The 22,354-nt window shown below is 36.2% G+C and overlaps 4 protein-coding genes across 6 annotated transcripts; 2 read left to right on the forward strand and 2 right to left on the reverse strand.

Moving 5' to 3' along the window:
* Positions 1-149: 149 nt before the first annotated feature.
* Positions 150-3,179, forward strand: sdr39u1 (short chain dehydrogenase/reductase family 39U, member 1). Of its 2 annotated transcripts, XM_043255265.1 has the most exons (6): positions 150-300; positions 777-883; positions 1,126-1,208; positions 1,315-1,436; positions 2,259-2,411; positions 2,528-3,179. In XM_043255265.1, exons 1-6 carry the CDS (start codon positions 285-287, stop codon positions 2,950-2,952), a joined length of 906 nt encoding a protein of 301 aa, XP_043111200.1. In that variant the 5' UTR covers positions 150-284; the 3' UTR covers positions 2,953-3,179. The 2 variants fall into 2 exon arrangements, with proteins under 2 accessions (XP_043111200.1, XP_043111211.1); XM_043255276.1 differs by lacking the exon at positions 2,259-2,411.
* A 2,443-nt stretch (positions 3,180-5,622) lies between these two features.
* On the reverse strand, positions 5,623-10,128 carry mettl17 (methyltransferase like 17). Of its 2 annotated transcripts, none has more exons than XM_043253134.1 (14): positions 9,990-10,128; positions 8,634-8,772; positions 8,395-8,544; positions 8,227-8,314; positions 8,037-8,118; positions 7,869-7,942; positions 7,628-7,722; positions 7,476-7,546; positions 7,288-7,395; positions 6,566-6,634; positions 6,432-6,482; positions 6,234-6,326; positions 5,897-6,096; positions 5,623-5,808 (listed from the first exon to the last, which is right to left on the reverse strand). In XM_043253134.1, exons 1-14 carry the CDS (start codon positions 10,065-10,067, stop codon positions 5,712-5,714), a joined length of 1,395 nt encoding a protein of 464 aa, XP_043109069.1. In that variant the 5' UTR covers positions 10,068-10,128; the 3' UTR covers positions 5,623-5,711. The 2 variants fall into 2 exon arrangements, with proteins under 2 accessions (XP_043109069.1, XP_043109078.1); XM_043253143.1 differs by lacking the exon at positions 9,990-10,128 and adding an exon at positions 9,573-9,919.
* A 47-nt stretch (positions 10,129-10,175) lies between these two features.
* parp2 (poly (ADP-ribose) polymerase 2) lies at positions 10,176-16,133 on the forward strand. Its single transcript, XM_043253119.1, has 18 exons — positions 10,176-10,273; positions 10,519-10,607; positions 10,808-11,011; positions 11,094-11,267; positions 11,484-11,557; positions 11,744-11,794; positions 12,210-12,306; positions 12,402-12,477; positions 12,554-12,656; positions 12,780-12,933; positions 13,086-13,224; positions 13,482-13,545; positions 13,626-13,760; positions 14,089-14,216; positions 14,380-14,479; positions 14,598-14,696; positions 15,534-15,658; positions 15,734-16,133. Exons 2-18 carry the CDS (start codon positions 10,535-10,537, stop codon positions 15,891-15,893), a joined length of 1,956 nt encoding a protein of 651 aa, XP_043109054.1. The 5' UTR covers positions 10,176-10,273; positions 10,519-10,534; the 3' UTR covers positions 15,894-16,133.
* A 1,263-nt stretch (positions 16,134-17,396) lies between these two features.
* Positions 17,397-21,666, reverse strand: si:ch211-284o19.8 (protein lifeguard 1). Its single transcript, XM_043253156.1, has 7 exons — positions 21,571-21,666; positions 20,531-20,754; positions 20,361-20,422; positions 20,066-20,266; positions 18,529-18,657; positions 18,209-18,352; positions 17,397-18,124 (listed from the first exon to the last, which is right to left on the reverse strand). Exons 2-7 carry the CDS (start codon positions 20,751-20,753, stop codon positions 17,972-17,974), a joined length of 912 nt encoding a protein of 303 aa, XP_043109091.1. The 5' UTR covers position 20,754; positions 21,571-21,666; the 3' UTR covers positions 17,397-17,971.
* Positions 21,667-22,354: the final 688 nt, after the last annotated feature.

The raw sequence follows: 22,354 nt of genomic DNA on the forward strand, positions 1-22,354 counted from the left end.
GTGTGTGTGTGTGTGTGTGTTTTTTTACCATTTCATATTTGTAATATAATATAACTAAGTGCCACGTAATAGCACAGATACATTTAAACAATTAAGTACAATAATGCTAATAGTTTAGTTTGAAAGTAACCTGCCGTCCTTATCAACATGGCTGCGGTCGCGTTCCACTTTGTGTCAATGACGCGATAAACATACGACGCTCTCAACCTTCGCCGAGAGAAAGATGTAAAAGAAGTGGATTTCTGCAACTTGTCTGGATAAAGGGACTGTACTTTATAACCACAATGAGAGTTGTAATAGGTATACAACTTTTATTCGTTTTCGCGTTGTCAGTGCATGGTAGCGTAACAAAATAGCTATTTTTGAGTGCTAGTCTGTAATACTGCATTATAAACAGGTTTGTTATATTAAAATATCCTGTCACTTTCTTTGAACGTATGAGATCTTGTTGTTATGGCATGACTTGCTTCATTTTTCGGTTACTGTATAAATGGGAATAAAAATTTTCTAGAGGTGATCTGTTTCGTAAGAGTGTGCTTTAACAGCGCATGCGCGTCAACACATGCTATCCACAATCTATTCACACTGATGTACATATATAGACATGTACATATGAAAATGCATCCAAACTCCATATACTAGTTGTTGTAATGTAGATTAATTAATATCACTTCTCTTTACCCCCAACCACCCCCTTTTATGTTTTACCACATATGCTATATTTGATTGGAACTTTTAATAAAGCTTTACTTTCCTCTCTTTTTCACTGTCATCAGGTGGAGGATCAGGGTTTGTGGGTCGTGAGCTAACACGTTTGTTGAAAAGCAGAGGTCATGAGGTCACATTTATATCCAGGCAGCCTGGCCCAGGAAAAATAACATGGGTATGGTTTAACTTACACTGACACTTACATTGATATTGGCTGATCTATGTTTACTTCAAGTACAAACCAAAGTAATATCTTTATGAACCAAACGCTTAGTATTATAGTAAGAATAATGAATTGCTTTGTAATGTCCAGCTCTGGAGTCATTTATGTGGAATGTTAAAATACTTTTTAAATTTTAATTTAAATGTAAATGTTGCATTTTGGTAAATTTGACTGAGGTTTAACTGTCCTAACAGGCTGATGTAGAGTCAAGAGGCCTCCCTCCATGTGAGGGTGCTGTGAATCTAGCAGGGGAGAATATTATGAATCCTTTAAGATGGTAAGGATTTCTTTCGATGTGACAATGTATATAAATAATGACATCAAAATAATGAGATCTTCTTGCTTGCATGGTTATCGTAATATGATTTTATTGTTTTCTCTAGGTGGAATGAAAGTTTCAAAAAGGATCTGGTCTTTAGCCGAGTAAACACAACCAGAATTCTTGCCCAAGCTATTGCCTCTTCACCAACTCCACCACATTCATGGGTGCTTGTTACAGGAGTAGGTAAATAGTGTTTATTTTTGTCAATTTACAAAATGCAAAGTGAGCGAACAAAAGACAAATCCAAATCAGATCAATATTTGGTGTTAGTACCTTTTTGCCTATATCAAAATCTACTGTCCGGAGAAGTGGTCTTCGTGTTGCGGCAAAAAAAAAACATACCTCGTACGTGGGAACAAGGCCAAGCGACACAAGTATGCACAAGAACTGGGGTGCAGAAAAATGGCAGTAGGTGCTCTGGACTGATGAGTCAAACTTTTAAATATTTGGCTGTAGCAGAAGGCAGGTTGTTCGTCGAAAGGCTGGAAAGTGGTACAATAATGACTGCCTGGAGGCAACAGTGAAGCATGGTGGAGGTTCCTTGAACGTTCTTAGCGAAAGAACAAGAACAAGAAGTACTGGAAGTGATGGCATGGCCCCCACAGAGCCTTGATCTCAACATCATCAAGTGTGTCTGGGATTACATGAAGAGAAAGAAGAATGTGAGAAAGCCTACATCAGTTTTATTAGTTTCATTAGTTTTCCAAGATGTTTGGAACAACCTACCCGACGAGTTCCTTCAAAAACTATGTGCAAGAGTTGCTAGAAGAATTGCTGCTATTTTGAAGGCTGAAGGGTGGTTACACCAAGGAAAATAAAGAAATATATATTATATGTATATGCGTGTGTGTGTGTGTGTGTGTGTGTGTGTGTATGTAATAATTTAAACAGTTAAAGGGAAAAAAGGTCAATTATAGAGAATAATTTCTGACTACACTTATTTTTTTATAATGTCATTTTTAAAGCAGACTTCACACACAGCTTTTCTTTGATTTTTGTCTTCAGCGTGTTATAAACCTAGTCTTCAAACCCATTACACCGAGGAGAGCGAATGGACACCATTTGACTTCCTGTCTCGTTTGGTGAAAGAGTGGGAGGCAACAGGGCAGCTTCCTGAAAACAGTGCTAAGAAAACAAGACAAGTGATCATCAGGCCAGGTCAATCTAGAGTTCCAGATCTCACCTTTGTGAGCATAAGAGACTCAAAACCAGAAAGAAATCTTACAAACGTGTTACAGTATTATAATTATGTACTGTCTTCCACTTACCCTCAGGTGCTGTTTTAGGGCGTGACGGTGGCGCCATGAAAAAGATGTTGATTCCCTTCTGGCTTGGCTTGGGTGGGACGCTTGGCTCAGGACGACAGCCCTTCCCTTGGATCCATGTGTCAGACCTGGTTGGCATCATCGCCCATGCCTTGGAGCCCAAAGTAGAACCATCCACAGAACCAGATGTATTTAATGGAGTTGCGCCTGCACTGAATACCAATTTTGAATTCACTAAGGAATTGGGCAGGACTATAAAAAGACCCACTATCTTCCCTGTGCCAGGCTTTTTCTTGGATGTCTTCCTCGGTTCTGAGCGAGCTGTGATCCTTACACAAGGCCAGAAAGTGGTGCCCAAGAAAACTCTTGAGTCTGGCTTTGAGTTTCAGTACCCAGATCTTACCTCTGCTTTAAAAGAAATTGTTAGAAATTAGTCATCAGTCAAAACAGAGAAAAGACCTGAAGAGATTTAGATTTTTTTAAATATTATTTTAAATTAAGCAAATGGAAAAATAAAACTTGCTTGTACTTGCTTGACTTAATGTAGATATTCAGAAATACACATTGTTCCTTCATCTGTTCCTCATTAAGAATTACTCATATCTGTCTGTGTGAACAAAATGAGCACTTCATTGGTAAATAAATGTTTATATGAAAATTGTCCAGCTGTGGTATCTGTGGTATATTCCATCATCATCATGGCAGATGTTATGATTTTAAATGGCTATATTTGTCTCATCGGTCTGATTCATGAGGTCATTGTCATGGAACATTTACATATTTTCCTTCAAACACTACTTTCAGAACAAATGCACATCAACACACGATAAATCTATTTATGGACACAATTCACTAATACCAACTGTTTAATGTTAGATATTCTATAAGCTTTTTAAGTGATTTATTGCTGATTTGATTGATTTATTATTGAAATATGACTAAAATAATAATAAAGGTTGCTAACCTCAAAATGAATCACGTTTATATATAGCACAAAAAACTTGCAAGTGGAAAGCTTTACTATCCAAAAAGCCCTTACATATAGGGTTATGCAAATACTCAAATACTCATTGGAAAACTATTGAAAACTTTTTAAACTTTTTATAATTATGCATGGAACCAGTAAGATATGAGATTTAAAATAAAACTAGAAAGATTCTAAACTATGAAAATTCCTAAATGTACAGTTTTTTTTTCTCATTTATTCATTCTTGTTTTAATTGTGTTTGTATTATTTTAAATAATTTTTGAAAAATAAGATTTTGTTTGCCAATTTCTGCTTGTTTGAATAGCATTTTTAAAAATAACATTAGATAATTTTATATCGCAATGCTTTTATATTACAAAATATAATTCTGAAAACAATAGCTTTCTCTTTGAATTTATATGATTTTTATGTAGAAAAAAGGTTCCTGTATACGTCATGCATCAACTACCCAATCACGTCGAAATCATTTACATAAACACCTCCCTGGACGTTCGGCCGAGAATAATGTTCAATATTTGACCAAAAAAAAACAAACAATCGTCTAAAAAACGAAGCTGGCCTGAAATGTTTTTAAAACATAATAAGTTTTATACATGTTTTAACTTTCGCCGCGTTAAAAGCCTCACCGTCGTTGTAAACAGTCGCCCAGTCGCGAGAGTAAATAAAGAAGCGCGGCCTACGTCACACTCCGGAGCGGAAGGAAGCTTACTGTAGAGGTCACAAACTGAGTGCTCGTCACTCCACCAATCACCTCGGGGAAGGTCTGAGACAAGAGCCAATAGCTGTCCTTGCAGGACATCATCTGAACAGATGAGCGAGCGCACAGAAAACATGGGTCAGAGCGCGGTGTTCTCGCACAAGACGTTGATTCCTGCGCCATTTCAGCAGATCAACTGATGCGATCCCCGCCGACTTGGAAACACTCGCGGCTGGCGAATGAGTTCGATGTGTGAGCTAGTACAAGGTACTAGAACCCAATTCAGACTACTCTCCCTCCGCTCTTTTGCCGGAGAAATGTAACGGTAACAAAACAACTACACCAAAGAGAAATACATTGGTCACAGTATTTATTCATCTGTTTACGTTAAGTAATTTTTTTAGCTAAATGAAATAACTCATTTATTATTCAACAATAATACAATACTTTATTAGTAAATGCTTAAAATAAAGATTAATAAATGACTTTAAATTATTTGATCAGTTAACTTGCAACATAAAAAAAAAATAAAAAAAATAAAAATAAAAAATGCAACATTACTGTAAAGCAGTGGTTCCCAACCTTTTTTAACTCACAGCCCACACAACCAAACACATATGTTTCCGCGGCCCACTGCAAATTTTTAAAAAAATTAAATGTATGCAGCAAAAATATGTTACATAGCCTAAATCGGCGGGTTGTTTTTAAACCAATCAACGACCTGGAATAGTGAACGCATAGTAACAGTTTATTATTATTTTTTTATTTAATTAATTATGATATTTAATTATTACTACACATTTTACGTACATTAGCAATATTATTATTTCTATTGATAATAACTGGCGGCCCCCCTGCAATACCGTTGCGGCCCACTGGGGGGCCGCGGCCCACAGGTTGAAAACCACTGCTGTAAAGTATTTCCAATAGAAAAAAGTGACTCTGGACCACAAAACTAGCCATAAGGACCTTTTCTTATTTAAATGTATATGAGATATAAAAGATGAATTAATGAGTTTCCATTAATGTATGGTTTGTTAGGATCGGACAATATCTAGCTGAGATACACTATTTGAAAATCTACAAAATCTCAAAAGAAATCTTCAAAAGAAAATCTTCAAAAGAAAAAAAAAGGAAATATTGAGAAAATCGCCTTTAAATTTGTTCAAATGAAGTTCTGCATATCATTAATTAAAAATGTAATTTTCATGTATTTATGGTAGGAAATACCTTAAAAGATCTTAAAAGTCATAAATATCTTTTTTAACCAACAGAATGTACCGTTGGTTATTTCTACAACTATACCTATGCTGCTTATGTCCTCTTTAGAAATATATTAACCTTTACCAGATTTTCAGTTTGAGCTTTGATTTTGGTGAATAAAATGCATTGGGCTCAGTGAAATAAAACACAATCAGGCATAGATGAAGCACTGTATTTGGGAATAAACGTTACAAAAATCCAGCTGTCATCTGCAAACACTAATTAATAGATTATCGCAGCAGGTTTCATTGCGTCTCATCATTTTTAGAGTCGTCATCTTCCGCATGAAACACAGGCAGCAGATCACCCCAGTCACTACTACGAGCACATCTGTACATGTCCCTGTTAAATCAGACAAGGATCGTTTTTGTTAAAAAGAGGTCACTCACTGAAAACGCAAGCACAGATCCAATCTGAAAGCACTACATACCTTCCATGACGACGGGCCGTCACAGCAAGCTCTTTGAGTTCTCCGCTGGCACAACACAGCTGACACCGAACATGTCTGGGTCGGCGATGAACTTGTGAAATCAGTCTGGCCATGTCCCAGTGCTCAGTCTTTTGAGGCTTCTCCTCATGGGACCTGGATATAATCAGGTAACTGAACGTCTCCTTCTGCCTTTCTTGGCTCTGTAATGATTGATTCATGGAGAAAGAAATATAAAATATGATGCACCGTGATGTGATGCATCATGAACGGAACTGAAAACATTCAAGGTAAATCACAATTCAAAAGTCAACCGTTTGAACGCTTGTTGGGAACTTGCCTTAGGTAAAGGCAGAGAATAGTAGAACTGGGTGAAGTTACAAGGTACTACATTTTGCCTCATCAACTTGGGACAAGGCAGCTCATGAGTGCACTGTCAAAAATTAAACAGAGCAAAGGTTAATGCCATCAAAAACAGATGCATCAAATAAATGGAATGAATGAAAACTGGCTTTAGTAATGATTTTTTCAAACACACGGGTGCAAATATAGATGGTCTCCTCAAGTCATGTTTTAATTCCTCTTCTCTCTGTAGTGACAGAGCAAAAGTTTGTGAGAAATTTCTGAAAGGTGTTCTACCAGTAACACTGCTAGCAATGCGGCAGATCAAACCTTTAATATAGTGTCTCTGGCCTCCATAAGGATCTGATGGCCATCCTTGGTTCCATTCTCCACCAGTACCTTCACAAAGAACCAAGAACTGCATTAGGAAGCACTAGTTCTCCAAGAGAGTAGTGCAATTTTAGTATAACTTTATATTTAATATTTTAATGAGCTTTTATTTATATATTCTCAGTTATCATTTTAGTTTTAGCAATGTAATGTTATTTTTGTCATTTTTATTAATCTGGTTTATTTTATTCGTTTTATTTTTATTTTTGTTTCAGTCTTAGTTTTTGTAATTTTAAATGTACCTCTAAAGGGATGGTTTATCTTTTTTTTGTTATCATTTACTAACCATTAAGTTGTTCCAAACCTGTATAAATTTCTTTCTTTAGTTGAACTCAAAAGAAGACATTTTAGACAAACATTTGATGAAAGCCTTTGATGTCCATATTATTTCTTTTCCACACCTTAAAATTTAGTGGCGACCAGCAAGTGTTTGGTTACCAACATTCTTCAAAATATCTTCTTTTGAGCTCAGCAGAAACAAAGAAACTTGGAACAGCCTGAGTGTTGAGTAAACAATTACAAAATGTTATTTCTTGGGTGAGCTATCCCTTCAACAATAACAACACAACAAGATGTTGTGTACGAAAATTAATTTTTAAGATCACAGTCCTATCATTTAAAATATGAGTTTAATCATTAATAAATCAAGCATCATCACTCACAAGGTAGGAGTTGGTTTTTCTCCAAAGGGTGGCAATAACGTTCACCCGCTCCTCCAAAGTAGCCAGTTCTGACAAAGAGAAAGCCCCTATCACAAGATCAAACTGCACCTGTGGGGAAAAAAACACATTGTATTCAGCTTCGTAAAAGTATAATTCAGGCAAATAAAAATGAAGGCGGCTGAAGATACCTTAGGAGACACAGGGAGGAACTGGCGGAAATATACTTGTTTGATCAATAGATCATCCACCTCATTGCCTCCTGTTTGGTACAAACAAATGTTTTTGTCTGTAGATCTATTTATATAACACTGTGCTAATAAATTCCAATAAAAGTTCTTACCACGAAGTAGCTGTTCTGCCAAGGTGTTCATGTCTCCAGAACTGTCTACACAAACATACTCTTTCAGTGAGTCTCCCCAGAGTCTGTGGGATGCCCTGAGAATCAAATATAGCGTAAATATCTTGAAACACTGAAGTTTAATGAATAACACAAAACATTTTTAGCCTGCATCATATTTATAAGCCAGTGTGGGTTCTGCTCACTGTATCAAGCTAAAAATATTGCCATATTTTCTACTCACCAAGTACCTGTTCCAAGTCCCGATCCAAAGTCCAGAAGAGAATATGGCTCAAACACAGAATCTCTCTTCTTAATCTATAATATACATATATTAGAAAGACTTCTTACGACTTCATATGTGCAGAGAGAGCAAGAGAGAGAGAAATGATTGTGGAAGTGTGTAAAATACCTCGTTTAATGCTCTGAGGACAGCAGCATAACCACCTGCGAGCCTAGCAGCCATATACATCAACCCGAGATCTTCAGTGTACCTTGAAACATGCCAGCAGAGCAGAAAAATCTAAATCACTCAGCAATACACACAAAACCTCTCAGTCCCAATCTATGAAAAATGTTTTAAAACAACAGCGCATCTGTACCTCAGGGGAGTCCTGTGGTATGTTGTTCTTTTCAGTTCAGATAATACCTTCTTTCTTATTCTATCTTCCAGTTTATTGTCAATGCCATCTAAAGAAAAACATTTAAACTTATTTTTTATGTTCAGTGCACAGTCACTGTGGTTGATCTCTGCCGCATCTTTAACCCACCTGTGTGGATATCCTTCTCTTGCTCCAAAAACTTCTTCTCAAGAAGGATGGCTTTCTTCCTGAGTTGAGAGGTTTCCGTGGCCCGTTTCCTGCTCCAAAGGAAGTTTGACAGCTTATGTGCCTTTTCACTCAGACTTTTTACATCTACACCTACACACCAAATAAAGGAATTTAAGAACACAGTGATTTGAATGCTCAAAAAACTAAACATTTTGACCGGTGGATCAGCGTTTACTCACTTTTGAGGACGGATTGTGCTGCTGTCTGTAGTTGCTCTGGCAGGCGCACTGTTTTGAGGTTTGTCACACCAGGGTGCTTTCTATGAAGAGCACCTTTCAAAAAGTCGTCCTGTTTCAAATGTGCTGCAGAACTCTGACACTAACAGTAAGACAGAATGTAAATTGTACAATTACTTAAATAATATTCGACCAATTTTACTTTCACAATGTGTCATATGTACGATTTATTGGATTGTATGGCAGTCTTATTTTAGTATCACTGATCATTTCTTAAAATGTTACATTATGTCACTTTTTTTTACCTTAATTTCAGTTTCAGTTATTTAGTACTTTGAGTTACAGTGCACATTTTTTTATTGAGAACTACATTTTCTTGGCAACTAGCTGAAATTAAATAAGGTTGACTTAGAGGTGCTTTCCGGTCAATGGACATTTATTACTGGCTTTATCAAACTGGATAAAAAAAATCATTAAATTACAGTCCTAACGTCATCCTAAAAAAAAACCAAAAAACTAGCCAGTGGGTTGAGAACAAATTGGATAAAACAGTTGTAAAATGCCCACAGATTATGTCCTTATATTTTTTTCTTTCTAAATATAAATGTAAACAGTCCTGCAGCACTTTATATTAAGGTCAGTTTGGATTTCATGTAAAGATATTTAAATAAACGTATTAGACATACACTGATTAATTAAAGAATAATGACTATTAATAAATAAACTTTATTTAAGTACCGAAAAAACAGTATTAAAAAACGCGTTTAGCCAATCACTGCACAGCAATTAGCATATTCTCGTTCTCAAATTATTTGACTGTGTTTAACTCGTTTATACCGCAAAAAAAACTTTTTATTAATTATTTTAGTAGGCCAAATAATAAATGCAAAATATATATATACACATATATTAACAATTGTAAGAAATTATTACATCCCTTACCATCGTCTAAACGAATAGCTTTGTTTGAGCGGTATATAGCGCATGACGCTTTACTATTAAAAACGTAGCGGAAGGAAGCTTACTGTAGAGGTCACAAACTGAGTGCTAATCACTCCACCAATCACCTCGGGGAAGGTCTGAGACAAGAGCCAATGGCTGTCCTTGCAGGACATCATCTGAACAGATGAGCGAGCGCACAGAAAACATGGGTCAGAGCGCGGTGTTCTCGCACAAGACGTTGATTCCTGCGCCATTTCAGCAGATCAACTGATGCGATCCCCGCCGACTTGGAAACACTCGCGGCTGGCGAATGAGTTCGATGTGTGAGCTAGTACAAGATACTAGAACCCAATTCAGACTACTCTCCCTCCGCTGTTTTTCGACCAAATTGTGTAAAGATAGAAGAGATGTACTCACCCGCTGCGCTTCTTTTAAACACAAAGCCACGTGGCATCTTGTACATTTAACATACATTCGGCTGCCTAGTAAATACATGTTTATTGTAAATTTACAGTAAATTGGATTACAGTCACTATGCGTGTATCAGACAGTCGCATGCTCATGTGGTCGTCGGCAACACGACTTCAAAATAAATCCGTCTAGAAACAAGCACAGCGCTCAGTTCGTTCCCAGACAAAAGGTCCGCGCTAGTATACTTTTCGCGCCATCCAGCACAGCTACTTAGTGATTCTAAATCGTAGGTAGGTGCTGAACATCGATTTAATAATGATTGGTTTTTACATTTTAACGTATATAATGTTGTAACATTACTCTAAAGTTGTTCTGGCGCATATCTATGGTAACGGGATGTTGAGGAGGAAGTAAATAAGAACTCCCAATGATACGAGTCACCACAAATACATTCGCCACATTTCTGGATAGCTCAGTTTATGTAATTGCGTAATACGTAAAACGTAGGTACATGAATCATTTCCTCTCATTTCAGGTGTTCTAGGAAAAGCATGCGACGAACAAGGAGCTGCCGGGGCAAGTCTGCTGCAGATTCAGGCAGTGACGCCTCAGAGGCGAAGACAAGTATGAATGCACTTTTAGCGAACATGTCGAAACAGGTCAAAGTTTCATAACCAGCTTTTAAAGCGTGATAGCACTGCAAACTGACAAATATTTCGCAGTGACACTAACTGCCGTTTTTAAAGTGCAAATCCTCAACCACGCCAACTCGTTTTAGTTTTAGATGTTCATATTTCACATAATGGGTATTTTGTGTTTTTCAGTTTGGCAGTGGAAAGGGGACGAGGATGAGTGGGAACCGTATCCTCCAGAGGTCTGTGTCCAGCTGGATACAGCAAAGCAGGCGGGTGAAAAGTCAGTGTCGCTGGCGATCGGACCTGGTTATGTAGTGGATCTTGTGAAAATGACTCAGACCAATACCGTCACCAAGTATAAACGAAAAATACGCCTTCAGAAAGTGAAGTCAGGTATGTCTGTGCGTACCTGTGTCTGATGTTGCACCGGTATCTGCCTCTGAAACCTAATAGCAGCGTATTTATTGAACTGCAGAAGATGCAAATGAAGGGAATGCTTTGAATAGCAAAAATGGAGTGGCGGGTGTTGTTCAGGTCAAAGCAGAAAAAGAAGAGGAAGAGGAGCAACCAGTTTCCAAGAAGAGACGCAATGAAGGCAGGAGTCAGAGAGCGAACAAAGCCAAGGCCGTCGTAAAAGAGGAGAGTGAAGGTGATGCTTCTTTGGAAGATGAACTTTAATTTTGTCTGATGTTAATGCCAGTTTTCAACCCCTCTCTTACAATCGCCTGTCAGATTGAGACCGCTTTCCTTAATACATTCAATTCTTATTGGACAATATCTTTCACTTTCAAATGCATCACATCATATAACATTAGTTTCAGACTTAATGTAACTCTTGCTTTGTTTTTTCCTCCGTGTTCTGAAGAAGAGGTTGTGAAGACGGTAATTATGAAAGGAAAAGCCCCAGTTGATCCGGAATGCAAGGCTAAAATTGGAAAGGTAATTGCTTTAAATGCGTCATAGCTTCATGTGAAGTGAAATTACTGTACAGTATTGTGTAATCACATTTAATTTCTAAAACATCCCATTTCTTTTAAAACATCTCCCCATCCTTTTAATTATAGACGCTTTGTTTTACTTCAGTGCATCCTTCCCATTAGAGTTCTTTTCTTTGGTTATTCACAGGCCCACGTCTACAGCGAGGGGGCTGATGTATATGATGTAATGCTGAATCAGGTAAATCAAAAGTTGAATTAAAGGTTTGTGGTTGATGAGGATTTCTTTGTGTAAGTATCTTATGCTTACCAAGGTTGCATTTTTTTTAAACAATTACATTGATTAAAACTGATTAATGATTAAAAATAAATAACAGTAATATTGTGAAATATAATTTAACAGAAATTATCTTATTTTTAATAGTCTTTACTCTGGTCTTATGGCACATTATACTTCAGAAATCATAATAATATACTGATTTAGTGCTCAACAGTTGCTTAATATTTCTGTATAAAGTTTAAAAACAGCATTTAAACATCATTATAAATGACTTAAACTAAATTCTGCTCATTGTAATGCATCCTTGCTAAATAAAAGTATATGGCAGCATATGGCATTTTGTGAAATTCTTTTCTTTTTCTTTTAACTGTTACAGACAAATCTTCAGTTCAACAACAATAAATACTACCTGATTCAGCTTCTTCAGGACGACAATGGAAAAGCCTACAGCGTTTGGATGAGGTGGGGACGAGGTATGTACCAAAACACCTCACATGTTCTTCACCAGAATGGACTTTATTATCATTACTCATTATCATCCATATTCTTGTTGTCTTTTTTTCTTCAGTGGGTAAAGCAGGACAGAGCAGCTTGGTTAACTGTGGGGGTAATCTTGCTCAGGCCAAAGACACCTTCAAAAAGAAGTAATTTTTTAAAAATTAATCAATGTTATTTACTCAGAAAAGAAAGATTACAATGTTATAATCTGCTTATATGCAGATTCCTTGACAAGACCAAGAATGATTGGGAGCATCGAGTGCATTTTGAGAAAGTGGCAGGAAAATATGACATGGTGTTTGTAGACTACAGCACTGAAGACCAGGTAAAAAAACATTGTTTGCATATATATATATATATATATATATATATATATATATATATATATATATATATATATATATATATATATATATATATAAATAACACCTAATTATCCTTTGATCAGGAGAAGGACAAGGCTGTAGTATCCTCTCCTCCTGAAATAAAGCCCTGTCAACTGAGCAGCAAGGTCCAGTCTCTCCTAGAGCTCATATGTGACCTCAAAGCCATGGAAGAATGTGTGCTAGAAATGAAGTTTGACACCAAAAAAGCCCCGCTTGGTGAGTATGTGTGCATTTGTGTACCAAACCCATGGAATGGATCTTGTATATTCTTAGGGATTAATTAATGTATTCAAACTAAACAACACAAACATTTTTATGATAAAATAGCAAATGAAAATGATCAAATTGTTATTTTTTGTTTGTTAAAGGAAAACTAACTACAGAGCAAATTCGAGCTGGCTATGCCTCTTTGAAAAGGATTGAGGAGTGTTTAAAGAAAAAGAATAATAATAAAGAACTCTTGGATGCATGCAACCAGTTTTACACTCGCATCCCCCATGACTTTGGGTAAGTTACACTACCATTCCAAGGCTTTGGGTTAGTACATTTAATATATAAAAAGGTACATTAAATTGTAGTAACATTTCATATTTTTGCTGGTTTTTGATCAAATAAATGCACTTGGCATTTATGAGAGATCTTTTTTGAAGCACACATATTCACAAATTTTCCTGACACTATATTTTTTTAGCAATAGTGGCTAATATGGTTTAGTTTTTATATGTATATGTTTTATATTTGTTGACTATATCATGTTCATTCAGGTTGCGGACACCCCCCATAATACGCACAGAGGATGAGCTGAAGGAGAAAATCGCTTTGCTTGAGGTGTGCTATTGCAGCTGCCGACAAATATTGCTGATGTTGAATGGCCAGAATGTATGTAGTCATATTTTTATGTTTTTTAGGCTTTAAGTGACATCCAGATAGCAGTGAAAGTGGTTCAGTCTAGTGTTCAGAATGATGAGCATCCTTTGGACAGACAGTATCATTCACTACAATGTCAGCTGCAGCCACTGGACTCTAACAGCAATGAATACAAGGTACAGTATGGGACTTAAGGAATGGATCATCCAATTCTGTCATCATTTACTCACCCTGGAGTACTTTCAAACCTGTATAAATGTCTTTGTTCTGCCAAACTCAGTATTTAAAAAAAGTTTGTAACCAGGCTGTTTTGGTCACTGTTGACTTCCATAGTAGGGGGAAAAATATGGAAGTCAAAAGTGACCCAAAACCTGGTTACAATTAAAAAAAATGGCTGAAGCACAGTATAATAACAATAATAGTAGAATTTTGGATGGTGGATGTTACAGACCTAGCTAGTCTTAAGTATGCTGTGTTAGACACAAACTATCTGTCTTTGTGAAGGTTATAGAGAGGTATCTTCAGTCCACTCACGCGCCCACCCATACTGACTACACAATGACCATTCTGGATATCTTTGCTGTGGAGAGAGAAGGCGAGAAGGACAACTTCTGCTCCGAGATGAAAAACAAGTACTAAAGCTCTTTCCTCAGTTATACTTTATCACTTGCGTTATGCTTAATGTAAACAGGATCCCCTTAAATTCTGGTCTGGTGTGAGTCTCGTCTGATTTCACTGAATTACAGTGATCGTATTTCAGATAGTACAAGTTGTTTTTGTTGTTGTGGATGCTAGAATGCTCCTGTGGCATGGTTCCCGTTTGATGAACTGGGTGGGGATCCTGAGTCAGGGGCTGCGAGTGGCCCCTCCAGAGGCTCCCGTGACCGGATACATGGTGAGCATGAGAGATGCACTGAATCATACAAATAATATCAATATAATATTGGCAGCCACCAGTACTGCATTCTCTACAACAATTCAAACCAATTATTAAACTTTTCCTCCCTCTCAAGTTTGGTAAAGGGATCTACTTTGCAGACATGTCATCTAAAAGTGCCAACTACTGCTTTGCCAATCAGAAGAACAACCAAGGACTCTTGTTGCTGAGCGAGGTTGGGGTTTTTTTTGTATCTAAACATCAAAAGATCTGCTCCCACTTCAAGATTATTTTTGTGGAAACTAGGGGTGTACGATATATTGCCTGTGATAATATTGTAATTTCATTATTTCATTGTTTAATTTCATATTCAGATTTTTCTTTTTGTTTAATAAATTCAAATATCAGTATTCAAAAGACAATGGACACTTTCAGAAAGGCATGAAGGTAAAAAAAACATTATAAAGGTATAAAAACTAAATGAACACTTATTGGAAAAGATTAATTTCTATCAGTGTGAACTGATAACCAAACGGAATATGAAAAATTTAGGAGTCAGCTGTCAAACAGCAGTCTTTAAAGCAATAGTTCACCCAAAAATGAAAATTACCCCATAATTTACTCACCCCCAAGTCATCTTAGTTGTATACAACTTGCTTTTTTCATACAAGTTTTTTTTTTTTTAAAAACTCATCAGTTTTCACGGTGGATATATGCGATTTATGGAGCTTCAAAATAATGGTCATAATCCACCAGCATTATGAAGCTTATAAGAGCCAGCATTTTTGGGTGAACTATAAGGTACTAGCTCAATAACACAATATCGTCTAATTATAGTTATCGATTAAAATCCCAGAAAATATCAAGATATTTTTTTTTGTCAATATCGCACACTCATAGTGGAAACTTGATACTTTTTTTTTGGATACTTTAATGAACAGAAACGTTGGATACATACAAAAGAAGAACATTTATTTAGGAAGTATATTTGAGTAATACTGCTACAGTGATGTAACACTTGTTTACAATTAACTGGTTACAGAAAAAAGTAATTTCTATGCTGTGTTCACAGGTTGCCCTTGGGAACAGTAATGAACTTTTGGATGCAGATTACAATGCTGACCAACTGCCTTCAGGAAAACATAGCACTAAAGGCCTGGGGCAGACTGCACCCGACCCAAACAACTATGTTGCATTGTGAGTTTGCGTTTTTTTTCTTTGTTTTACACGTTTAACTATTGTACTGAAGAATTCTTTCTCGTTTTCTCTCAGGGATGGGGTGACCATACCCATGGGGCCCTCTGTGAAGACCGGGGTGGGACAGAAGGGAGGTTACTCCCTTCTTTATAATGAGTACATCGTTTATAACCCTGATCAAATACAGATGAAGTATCTCCTCCGGGTTCAGTTTAACTTTTCCTCGCTGTGGTGAGGCACACAAGATTCTTTACATTGAGAACAGTTTTAGAGGTGAAGGACCTAGACTGTAGTTATACAGTGTTATGCTCATGTGTTCATGAATTTCAAAAAACTTAAACATACTGTTCTGTCAATGTCTTTTGTATCTTCAATAGCTATCTGAAATTCATGAGTAATATCCGTTGACATAAGTGGAGTAATGCATTAATTAATCAAAGCGAAATAAAATATGACATTTTCTACTGTCACTTTACATTTGTGTCCACATCTATGAAATCCACACAACAGAATCTATTAGTTTGGTAGAAGATACATGACTTCATTACAGTGAAGGATAAATTAATAGCAGTACGCCAGAAAGTGTAAGATGAAAAAGATGATAAATTCATTATTTACATGATTGTAGAAATATAACTTTACACCTCTTTTTGGGGGGATATATAGGAGTAGAAACTGCTAAAAAATAGTGATAATTAACATTTTGTGTAAAATATAATATCAGATGTTATCACCGTGTTTTGCTTAATAGACGTTAGATTAACAAGTGAACACATCTTCATGAATGAATGATTTGTTTCACACTGGCTAAGATATTTTTGTAAGCTAGCAGTGTTCACAAAGTTGACATCATGTCTAAATGTATTCCTGCAGGATTGTTTGAATGACACATGAATCCAACACCCAGAAAAAAACCCAGGTTGGTCTAGAAAAACTGGTTGAAGTACAGCTTTTAAAGAAGATGTAGTTTGCTTTAGAGGTTAGGCATAATTCTCCCTGAAGGAATGTGATATTAAACTTGTATGTGGTTTCTTTTTATTATTACGGTGAGGACGCACAAAAAAAGCCTAGTACCTAATTAAACTACACCTTCTATTTCTCAAAATCCCTACCGACTCAGTTCACAAGTAAAGGTAATCTGCACCGAATGGTTATTTAAAGAGTGAAGTGCACCTAAATAGAGACAGTTTGTGTTACTTGGACATTTTTAACTGAGCCACAATGTAATGTAGTCTAACTTTGAATGGCCTTTCTTACCCTGAAATATCAGTAAAAAACTACGATACACTGTTTTCTAATAAGACGAGTTGCTTCTCTTTCTTTCCCTCCTTGAACTCAATACAGGGGCTCCAAAGCAACAAAAAACACAAACTAAACACTGTTGCTTCAATGTAAACATATATCCAGGTATTACAGGATTGTTTTAATGCAGGTTTTGCCTATACAACAGTGTACTGTCCGTACCTGACAAAGTTCAAAAGGACAATTTTAATGTTTGGCATTTGTTGAAAATCTGATTTTCTCTCATCCACTCAGTTGTCCTGTTTAGAACTTGACATACATGATCACAATGAACCGTAAGTGTCATTTGATTGAAAGTTATTGTGTCTTAAGATTCTTTAGAATATTTCTTTTGAGCTTACTGGAAGAAATAAAAAGATTTTGAATGACATGAGGAAGGCTACACCCTCTACTACAATGAAGATTATTATTACCCCGCTCAGCCACTCCATCTTTGTTCTGTTTTCACTCTGTGGTAAGGCAAAGAGTGTCAATTATTTATTTAAAGCAAATAACAAAGATACAGTTAATTACCTAACTAAAACATACACATAACTAATAAATCCATGAGATTGTTTAGAGATGTGCCTGTCTGACAGTGTAAATTGAATATTACATTATTTTATCAATCAAAATAATCGCTCTATTTATAAATAACATGCGGTTTACATTTATTTTTTTCTTGCATAGGCAATTAAAATATGATTTTGTTGAAATAAACAGAATTTAAGCAGTCACATTACAGGGACACGCGTTAGTAATTCACGATTCACATCAGAGGGATATTTATAACATTTAAGGCATTTACATTAGGCATAATGTTTAATGGTATTTGTGATCAACAATTTGTAAGATTGCAATTTACAAATATAACAGTGCATCTCAAAAGTTAATGTTAAACAAATACAAACAAGATACAAGTACCATGATGAGTGAACCAGTAGAGAGAGCATATAGCAGTGATGTAAAGACTATTTGAGGTCAGAAGGTCAAACATTAGCTGGCATGTGCAGATTGGGAGAATGTGTGAATTTAATTTTTGGAGCCTCCACCCAAAATCATAAGTATGTAGAGGAATATCATAATGATATCCAGATAGATAATTAAGGCAGCGTAGACATACTCTTCAGGATTAAGGCTGTATTTTTGTCTGCCCATCACCAGCTGACAGTCCACTGCAAGAAACTAAACGAGAGAAAGAAAAACATAACAGTGAGATACACATTACATCATGATTTCTTTAGCGGTTAGAATTATTAAATGTTTTACCAAGGCATAAAGAAGAGCTCCCAGACATCCATAGACGATTTGCAGAACACTGGAGTAGAAAAAGATGCTGAAGAATCCAAACATGAGTAGGTCGATGGACAGTATGAGCAGAATCCCATTACAAATTGTGAAGTCCAGGCGAGTCTGAAACGATCACAACAAAGGAAATGCATTAAGAGTTTGCAGTGCAGTTATGGTTTTCTGAATTAGTCTTTCAGGGTTTTAGGAGATAATTCAGAGTTTTAAATGACATGTAGCTAACTTAAAATTAGCCGATTAATTAGTAAGATTCATGTAATTTGCAGAGAAACTGCGCATACCTGGGAAGAGAAAATGATGATGGTGAAAGAGATGACCACAGTTGATCCTAAAGCGATGATCACAGCAGTTGTGTTGTGATATGAGGCTACAGTTCCCACCATGTAGGACAGACTCAGCGTGACCACTGACTGCAGGCAATAATAGGGCATGTATGAAACAATTCTATAAAGGCGTAGCCTATAATTAAAGTGTTGAGTGTAATAATGCAACGATTTCTGATCAAGGCAAGTAGCAACAAATAATACACAAATAAAATGCATTTTTAGAACTACTTAGACTTGTGTGTATTCATTTCTAAGTTACAATTTAAAAAATGACACAAAATGCAACCTGTATAGACACATGAACAAATAAGAGCATGGTACATCACATGACAACGGAGATGGAAGCAAAATGAGTATAGCTGTGAATATTGTGGAAATTCTGTTAGCATTTTTCTGTGCAAACAGCTGCAAATCTATGAGTGAATGAGGCCTACTTTTTTAATGATCTAACGTAAAAGCTGTTCAGGACATCACAGCTCTTTGGAAAATGTTATTATGATTAGTAATCACTGAATTTTGTGGTCATTTCTAAAAGTAGTTTGATGTATAGCTGAATGTAGTTTCATTTCATCCTTTTTCTCACAAATCAGTATTTCATGTTTATCATGTTTCATTTAGCTGAATAATAAGCAAGATGATGTAGAGTCAGAACTATGACCAAAATAACCTCTTCCTATTTATTTTTCAGATGATACCTGCTGTAAATAATGTTCACATTAACTTTTACATATAGGCCACTGCACTTACAAAAGAAACACAGGCTGTCATGATCATGGAGAGGAAGTAACCAAGTTACAAAATCTATTGGCTGATTTAAAGGAAGGAGATTTTTCCTAGGTCAACCTACGTTACAGAATGTTGTTAAGTAGTACATTTTGGGGAAAATTCAGAATGAACAAAGAGAAGAAGCCAACTTGGTTAACTGAAATGCTGCATTTCAAAGTTAGAGAGTTTCAGACTGTTTTTAAGCTACTGTATCTGTAACTTTAAGAAATATTGTACCTTTACATTTTAATGTAGAGATCATATATACAAAAAGTGAATTAAAAAGTTGTAAGACATGAACCAAAAGATGGATGATAACTTTACATTACATACTGAAAATTGGACAAAAAAGCGAATAAAGTGTACTTAAACTACAACCCTCTGACACATTGCAAATGACAATGAAGAAATATTAAACAATTAATTTAAAGAAGCTGATATTTATGTATTTACATGCATAAAGGAATCATAAGTGAAGTCATTTTAAAGTAAAGAATTCCTGTGTAAAAATAAGTCAAAACAACGTATGCTGTTGTCTTCAACAAAAGCATATGCCGTCAAATAAACAATGTTGGAAATCAGTTACACTACAGAAAAAAAGAAGTGATTTTTACCTCTGGGACCTAACTGTTGCATTCTATTTTACATCTCCTTACTGTAGGCGCCATATTGTATGTGTCTATATAATGCACTGCATGAAGACACGTATCAATGCACGGACACTCACCAGTCCCAGCAGGTTCCAGGGATGTGTGCGGCTGAATTTGGAAAACACAGCAAGACATGAGCCCACTACTACAAAGATAATGTAAGAACTGAGGTACACCCAGATGTTACTCTGAATCGCCGTCTTGACTGTGTTTGAGAAAGTGAATACACAGACGACGGTGAAAGTGACTAGTAGCTGAATTGTTACCACACTGAACACCTGAGTAGAGAGAGAGATCGGAAATGACAAAGAGGATTAGCATTCAGAGCAATCGCATTATTTACGATGGCATGCGATTCACAGAAACGCTCACCTTTCGGATGAATGCTTTCCGAATGGTATCGTCCTCAAATGATGACACAAACAACTCCTCAGCTGGAAAATTAAAGAAAAAACACATTGTTACTGTGACGACATTCATGTCATTTGATGGTTATTTTAGTCTTGTAAATGTTAGATGGATAATTGAGTGAAACAAAAGACCTGCTGGGTCTAGATACGGTTCTTCTGTTTTGTTGATGCCGGTCTCTTCTGGTGGCAGGTCTGGTGGGATGAAGCCGACTGGCGCAGGAACAGGTTGAGGGTTCATGACAGGCCCCGTAGGATAAGGAGGAGGCATGTATGGAGGTGGGGCATACATTGCTGCTGTCGCTGCATGGCTAGGGTCGGTCTCAGGTGCAGGTTTTTGGCTCTCTATATCTGTCATCCTAAAGTAGTCAGAATGTCAAAATAACAGGAAAAGAATTTTCCACTTTGCGGTGGGCATATATGCATCAAAGAAAAAAAACCTTTGTAGTTATAGCATCACAGTGCACAGGAAATGGTATGGTTTTCAAAGTTTGTTTGCTATAGTTCCATTATAGATCTTATAGTTCACTTATAGGTTAGGATACAAATACAGTGAAATTGAAACTGATTATAACAAGAAGTTTACACACAATCTGTTAGGACGGGAAACTTCCTTTGTGTGTGTGTGTAATAGCACGCTTTTATTAAAGGTAGCACTTTATTTTAATAGTCTACTTAAGACATTCTGCTAACAGTGAGTACCTTTGGAAATACATCTCAACGAGCTGTCATTAAATTATTAGTAAACTGCTTTACATCTAACACATTTATTTTTTATGTCCACAACATGCAATATACTGAGAAACTTTGCAAGTACGTGTCAACTTGTTCTGCAAACCCTAAACCTAACAGTCTGAGAGTTAGTAAACATGTAGCTGCAAATTAAATGAGAATTAATATGTAGTTGCAAAGCTAGTTATATTTAGTAGAGTGTCAGAAATGGACTGTCAAATCCTCAGTTGGTTGACTGAAAGTTGATTAAAGAGGCAGACTGCAACATTAAAGGCTTTTCTTGGATATCAATTTACTTTCAAAGACGTTTACCGACTGATTATTAGTAAATCAATTTATTTCAGATTAGCAATTTATTCTCTTTTCTGTTTAATCGATTTCTGCATGCACACAAATTTTATTTTATGGTACTATATTCTAGATAACTGGGAAAAAAAAAGTACCTTGATTCCTTTCACCCTCCGTGTGGTCTGGTGTGAGGTCTGAGCTCTCAGATGCTTAATGCTTCACTTTTGTTTCACACAGATTGAAGTAGGTTCCACATCCTGCCATTACGTCATTTACAAAAAACCCTCTGTGGAAAATCTGTTGTGAAGTTGTTCACACAATTGCACACAACTGACCAACAGTTGCTCGTGTAAAAGTTCACATAACAGGCTTCCCTTTTCAGTGCCCACTTTTTGAACTGGTACATTTTTATGACTCCACCATTATGGCATAATTATAATAGTAATCTATAAGCGGTTACACTTTTTTGACACAAATAGGCAAATCTTTAGGCAAGCTTGTGTACATTTGCAGATAAAAAGTAACATGCTCGACTTTCTAGCACAGTATTACTTTAAAAGATCGGTGACTTTGTCTGTGTGTGTATGCAGGGTTAAACAAGTTTCACAAATGTAACCACAAAATGCAAGCGCAACAAGAGCTGTTGAAACATAGGTTATACAGAATTTTGACACTTTCTGGCAAAATCCACTTAAAAAGGAAGCACTTGTGCCTGAGTTGGCACAATTCAAAATGTTTACCATACAACAAATATTAAATTTATGTGACCGTGTGTTACAAAATCAAGGAAGTAAACAGAACTTCCACAGAACCATATATAAATTAACTTTTTCACAACTAATATTACACCAACATATTTCAATGTTTTTATATATATGCATGCATACACACACACACACATAAAATGTAATTATTTCCATTAGCAAAGATGATGCAGAG

This window comes from Puntigrus tetrazona, chromosome 2 (assembly GCF_018831695.1).
Source record: "Puntigrus tetrazona isolate hp1 chromosome 2, ASM1883169v1, whole genome shotgun sequence".
Lineage (NCBI taxonomy): Eukaryota > Metazoa > Chordata > Actinopteri > Cypriniformes > Cyprinidae > Puntigrus > Puntigrus tetrazona.

Excerpts from the sequence above, each read along its gene's own strand:
- sdr39u1 (XM_043255265.1), top strand. Across the intron at positions 1,209-1,314 it reads ATTATGAATCCTTTAAGATG|GTGGAATGAAAGTTTCAAAA; the intron begins GTAAGGATTTCT and ends TGTTTTCTCTAG. Across the intron at positions 2,412-2,527 it reads ACAAGTGATCATCAGGCCAG|GTGCTGTTTTAGGGCGTGAC; the intron begins GTCAATCTAGAG and ends ACTTACCCTCAG.
- mettl17 (XM_043253134.1), bottom strand. The coding sequence starts at position 10,067 with ATGTATTTACTAGGCAGCCGAATGTATGTTAAATGTACAAGATGCCAC. Across the intron at positions 8,545-8,633 it reads AGCACAATCCGTCCTCAAAA|GTGTAGATGTAAAAAGTCTG; the intron begins GTGAGTAAACGC and ends TTTGGTGTGTAG. Across the intron at positions 6,327-6,431 it reads GACCATCTATATTTGCACCC|TGCACTCATGAGCTGCCTTG; the intron begins GTGTGTTTGAAA and ends AATTTTTGACAG.
- parp2 (XM_043253119.1), top strand. The coding sequence starts at position 10,535 with ATGCGACGAACAAGGAGCTGCCGGGGCAAGTCTGCTGCAGATTCAGGC. Across the intron at positions 14,697-15,533 it reads GACTCTTGTTGCTGAGCGAG|GTTGCCCTTGGGAACAGTAA; the intron begins GTTGGGGTTTTT and ends CTGTGTTCACAG. Across the intron at positions 15,659-15,733 it reads CCAAACAACTATGTTGCATT|GGATGGGGTGACCATACCCA; the intron begins GTGAGTTTGCGT and ends GTTTTCTCTCAG.
- si:ch211-284o19.8 (XM_043253156.1), bottom strand. The coding sequence starts at position 20,753 with ATGACAGATATAGAGAGCCAAAAACCTGCACCTGAGACCGACCCTAGC. Across the intron at positions 20,423-20,530 it reads ACCGTATCTAGACCCAGCAG|CTGAGGAGTTGTTTGTGTCA; the intron begins GTCTTTTGTTTC and ends TTAATTTTCCAG. Across the intron at positions 20,267-20,360 it reads GGAAAGCATTCATCCGAAAG|GTGTTCAGTGTGGTAACAAT; the intron begins GTGAGCGTTTCT and ends CTCTCTACTCAG.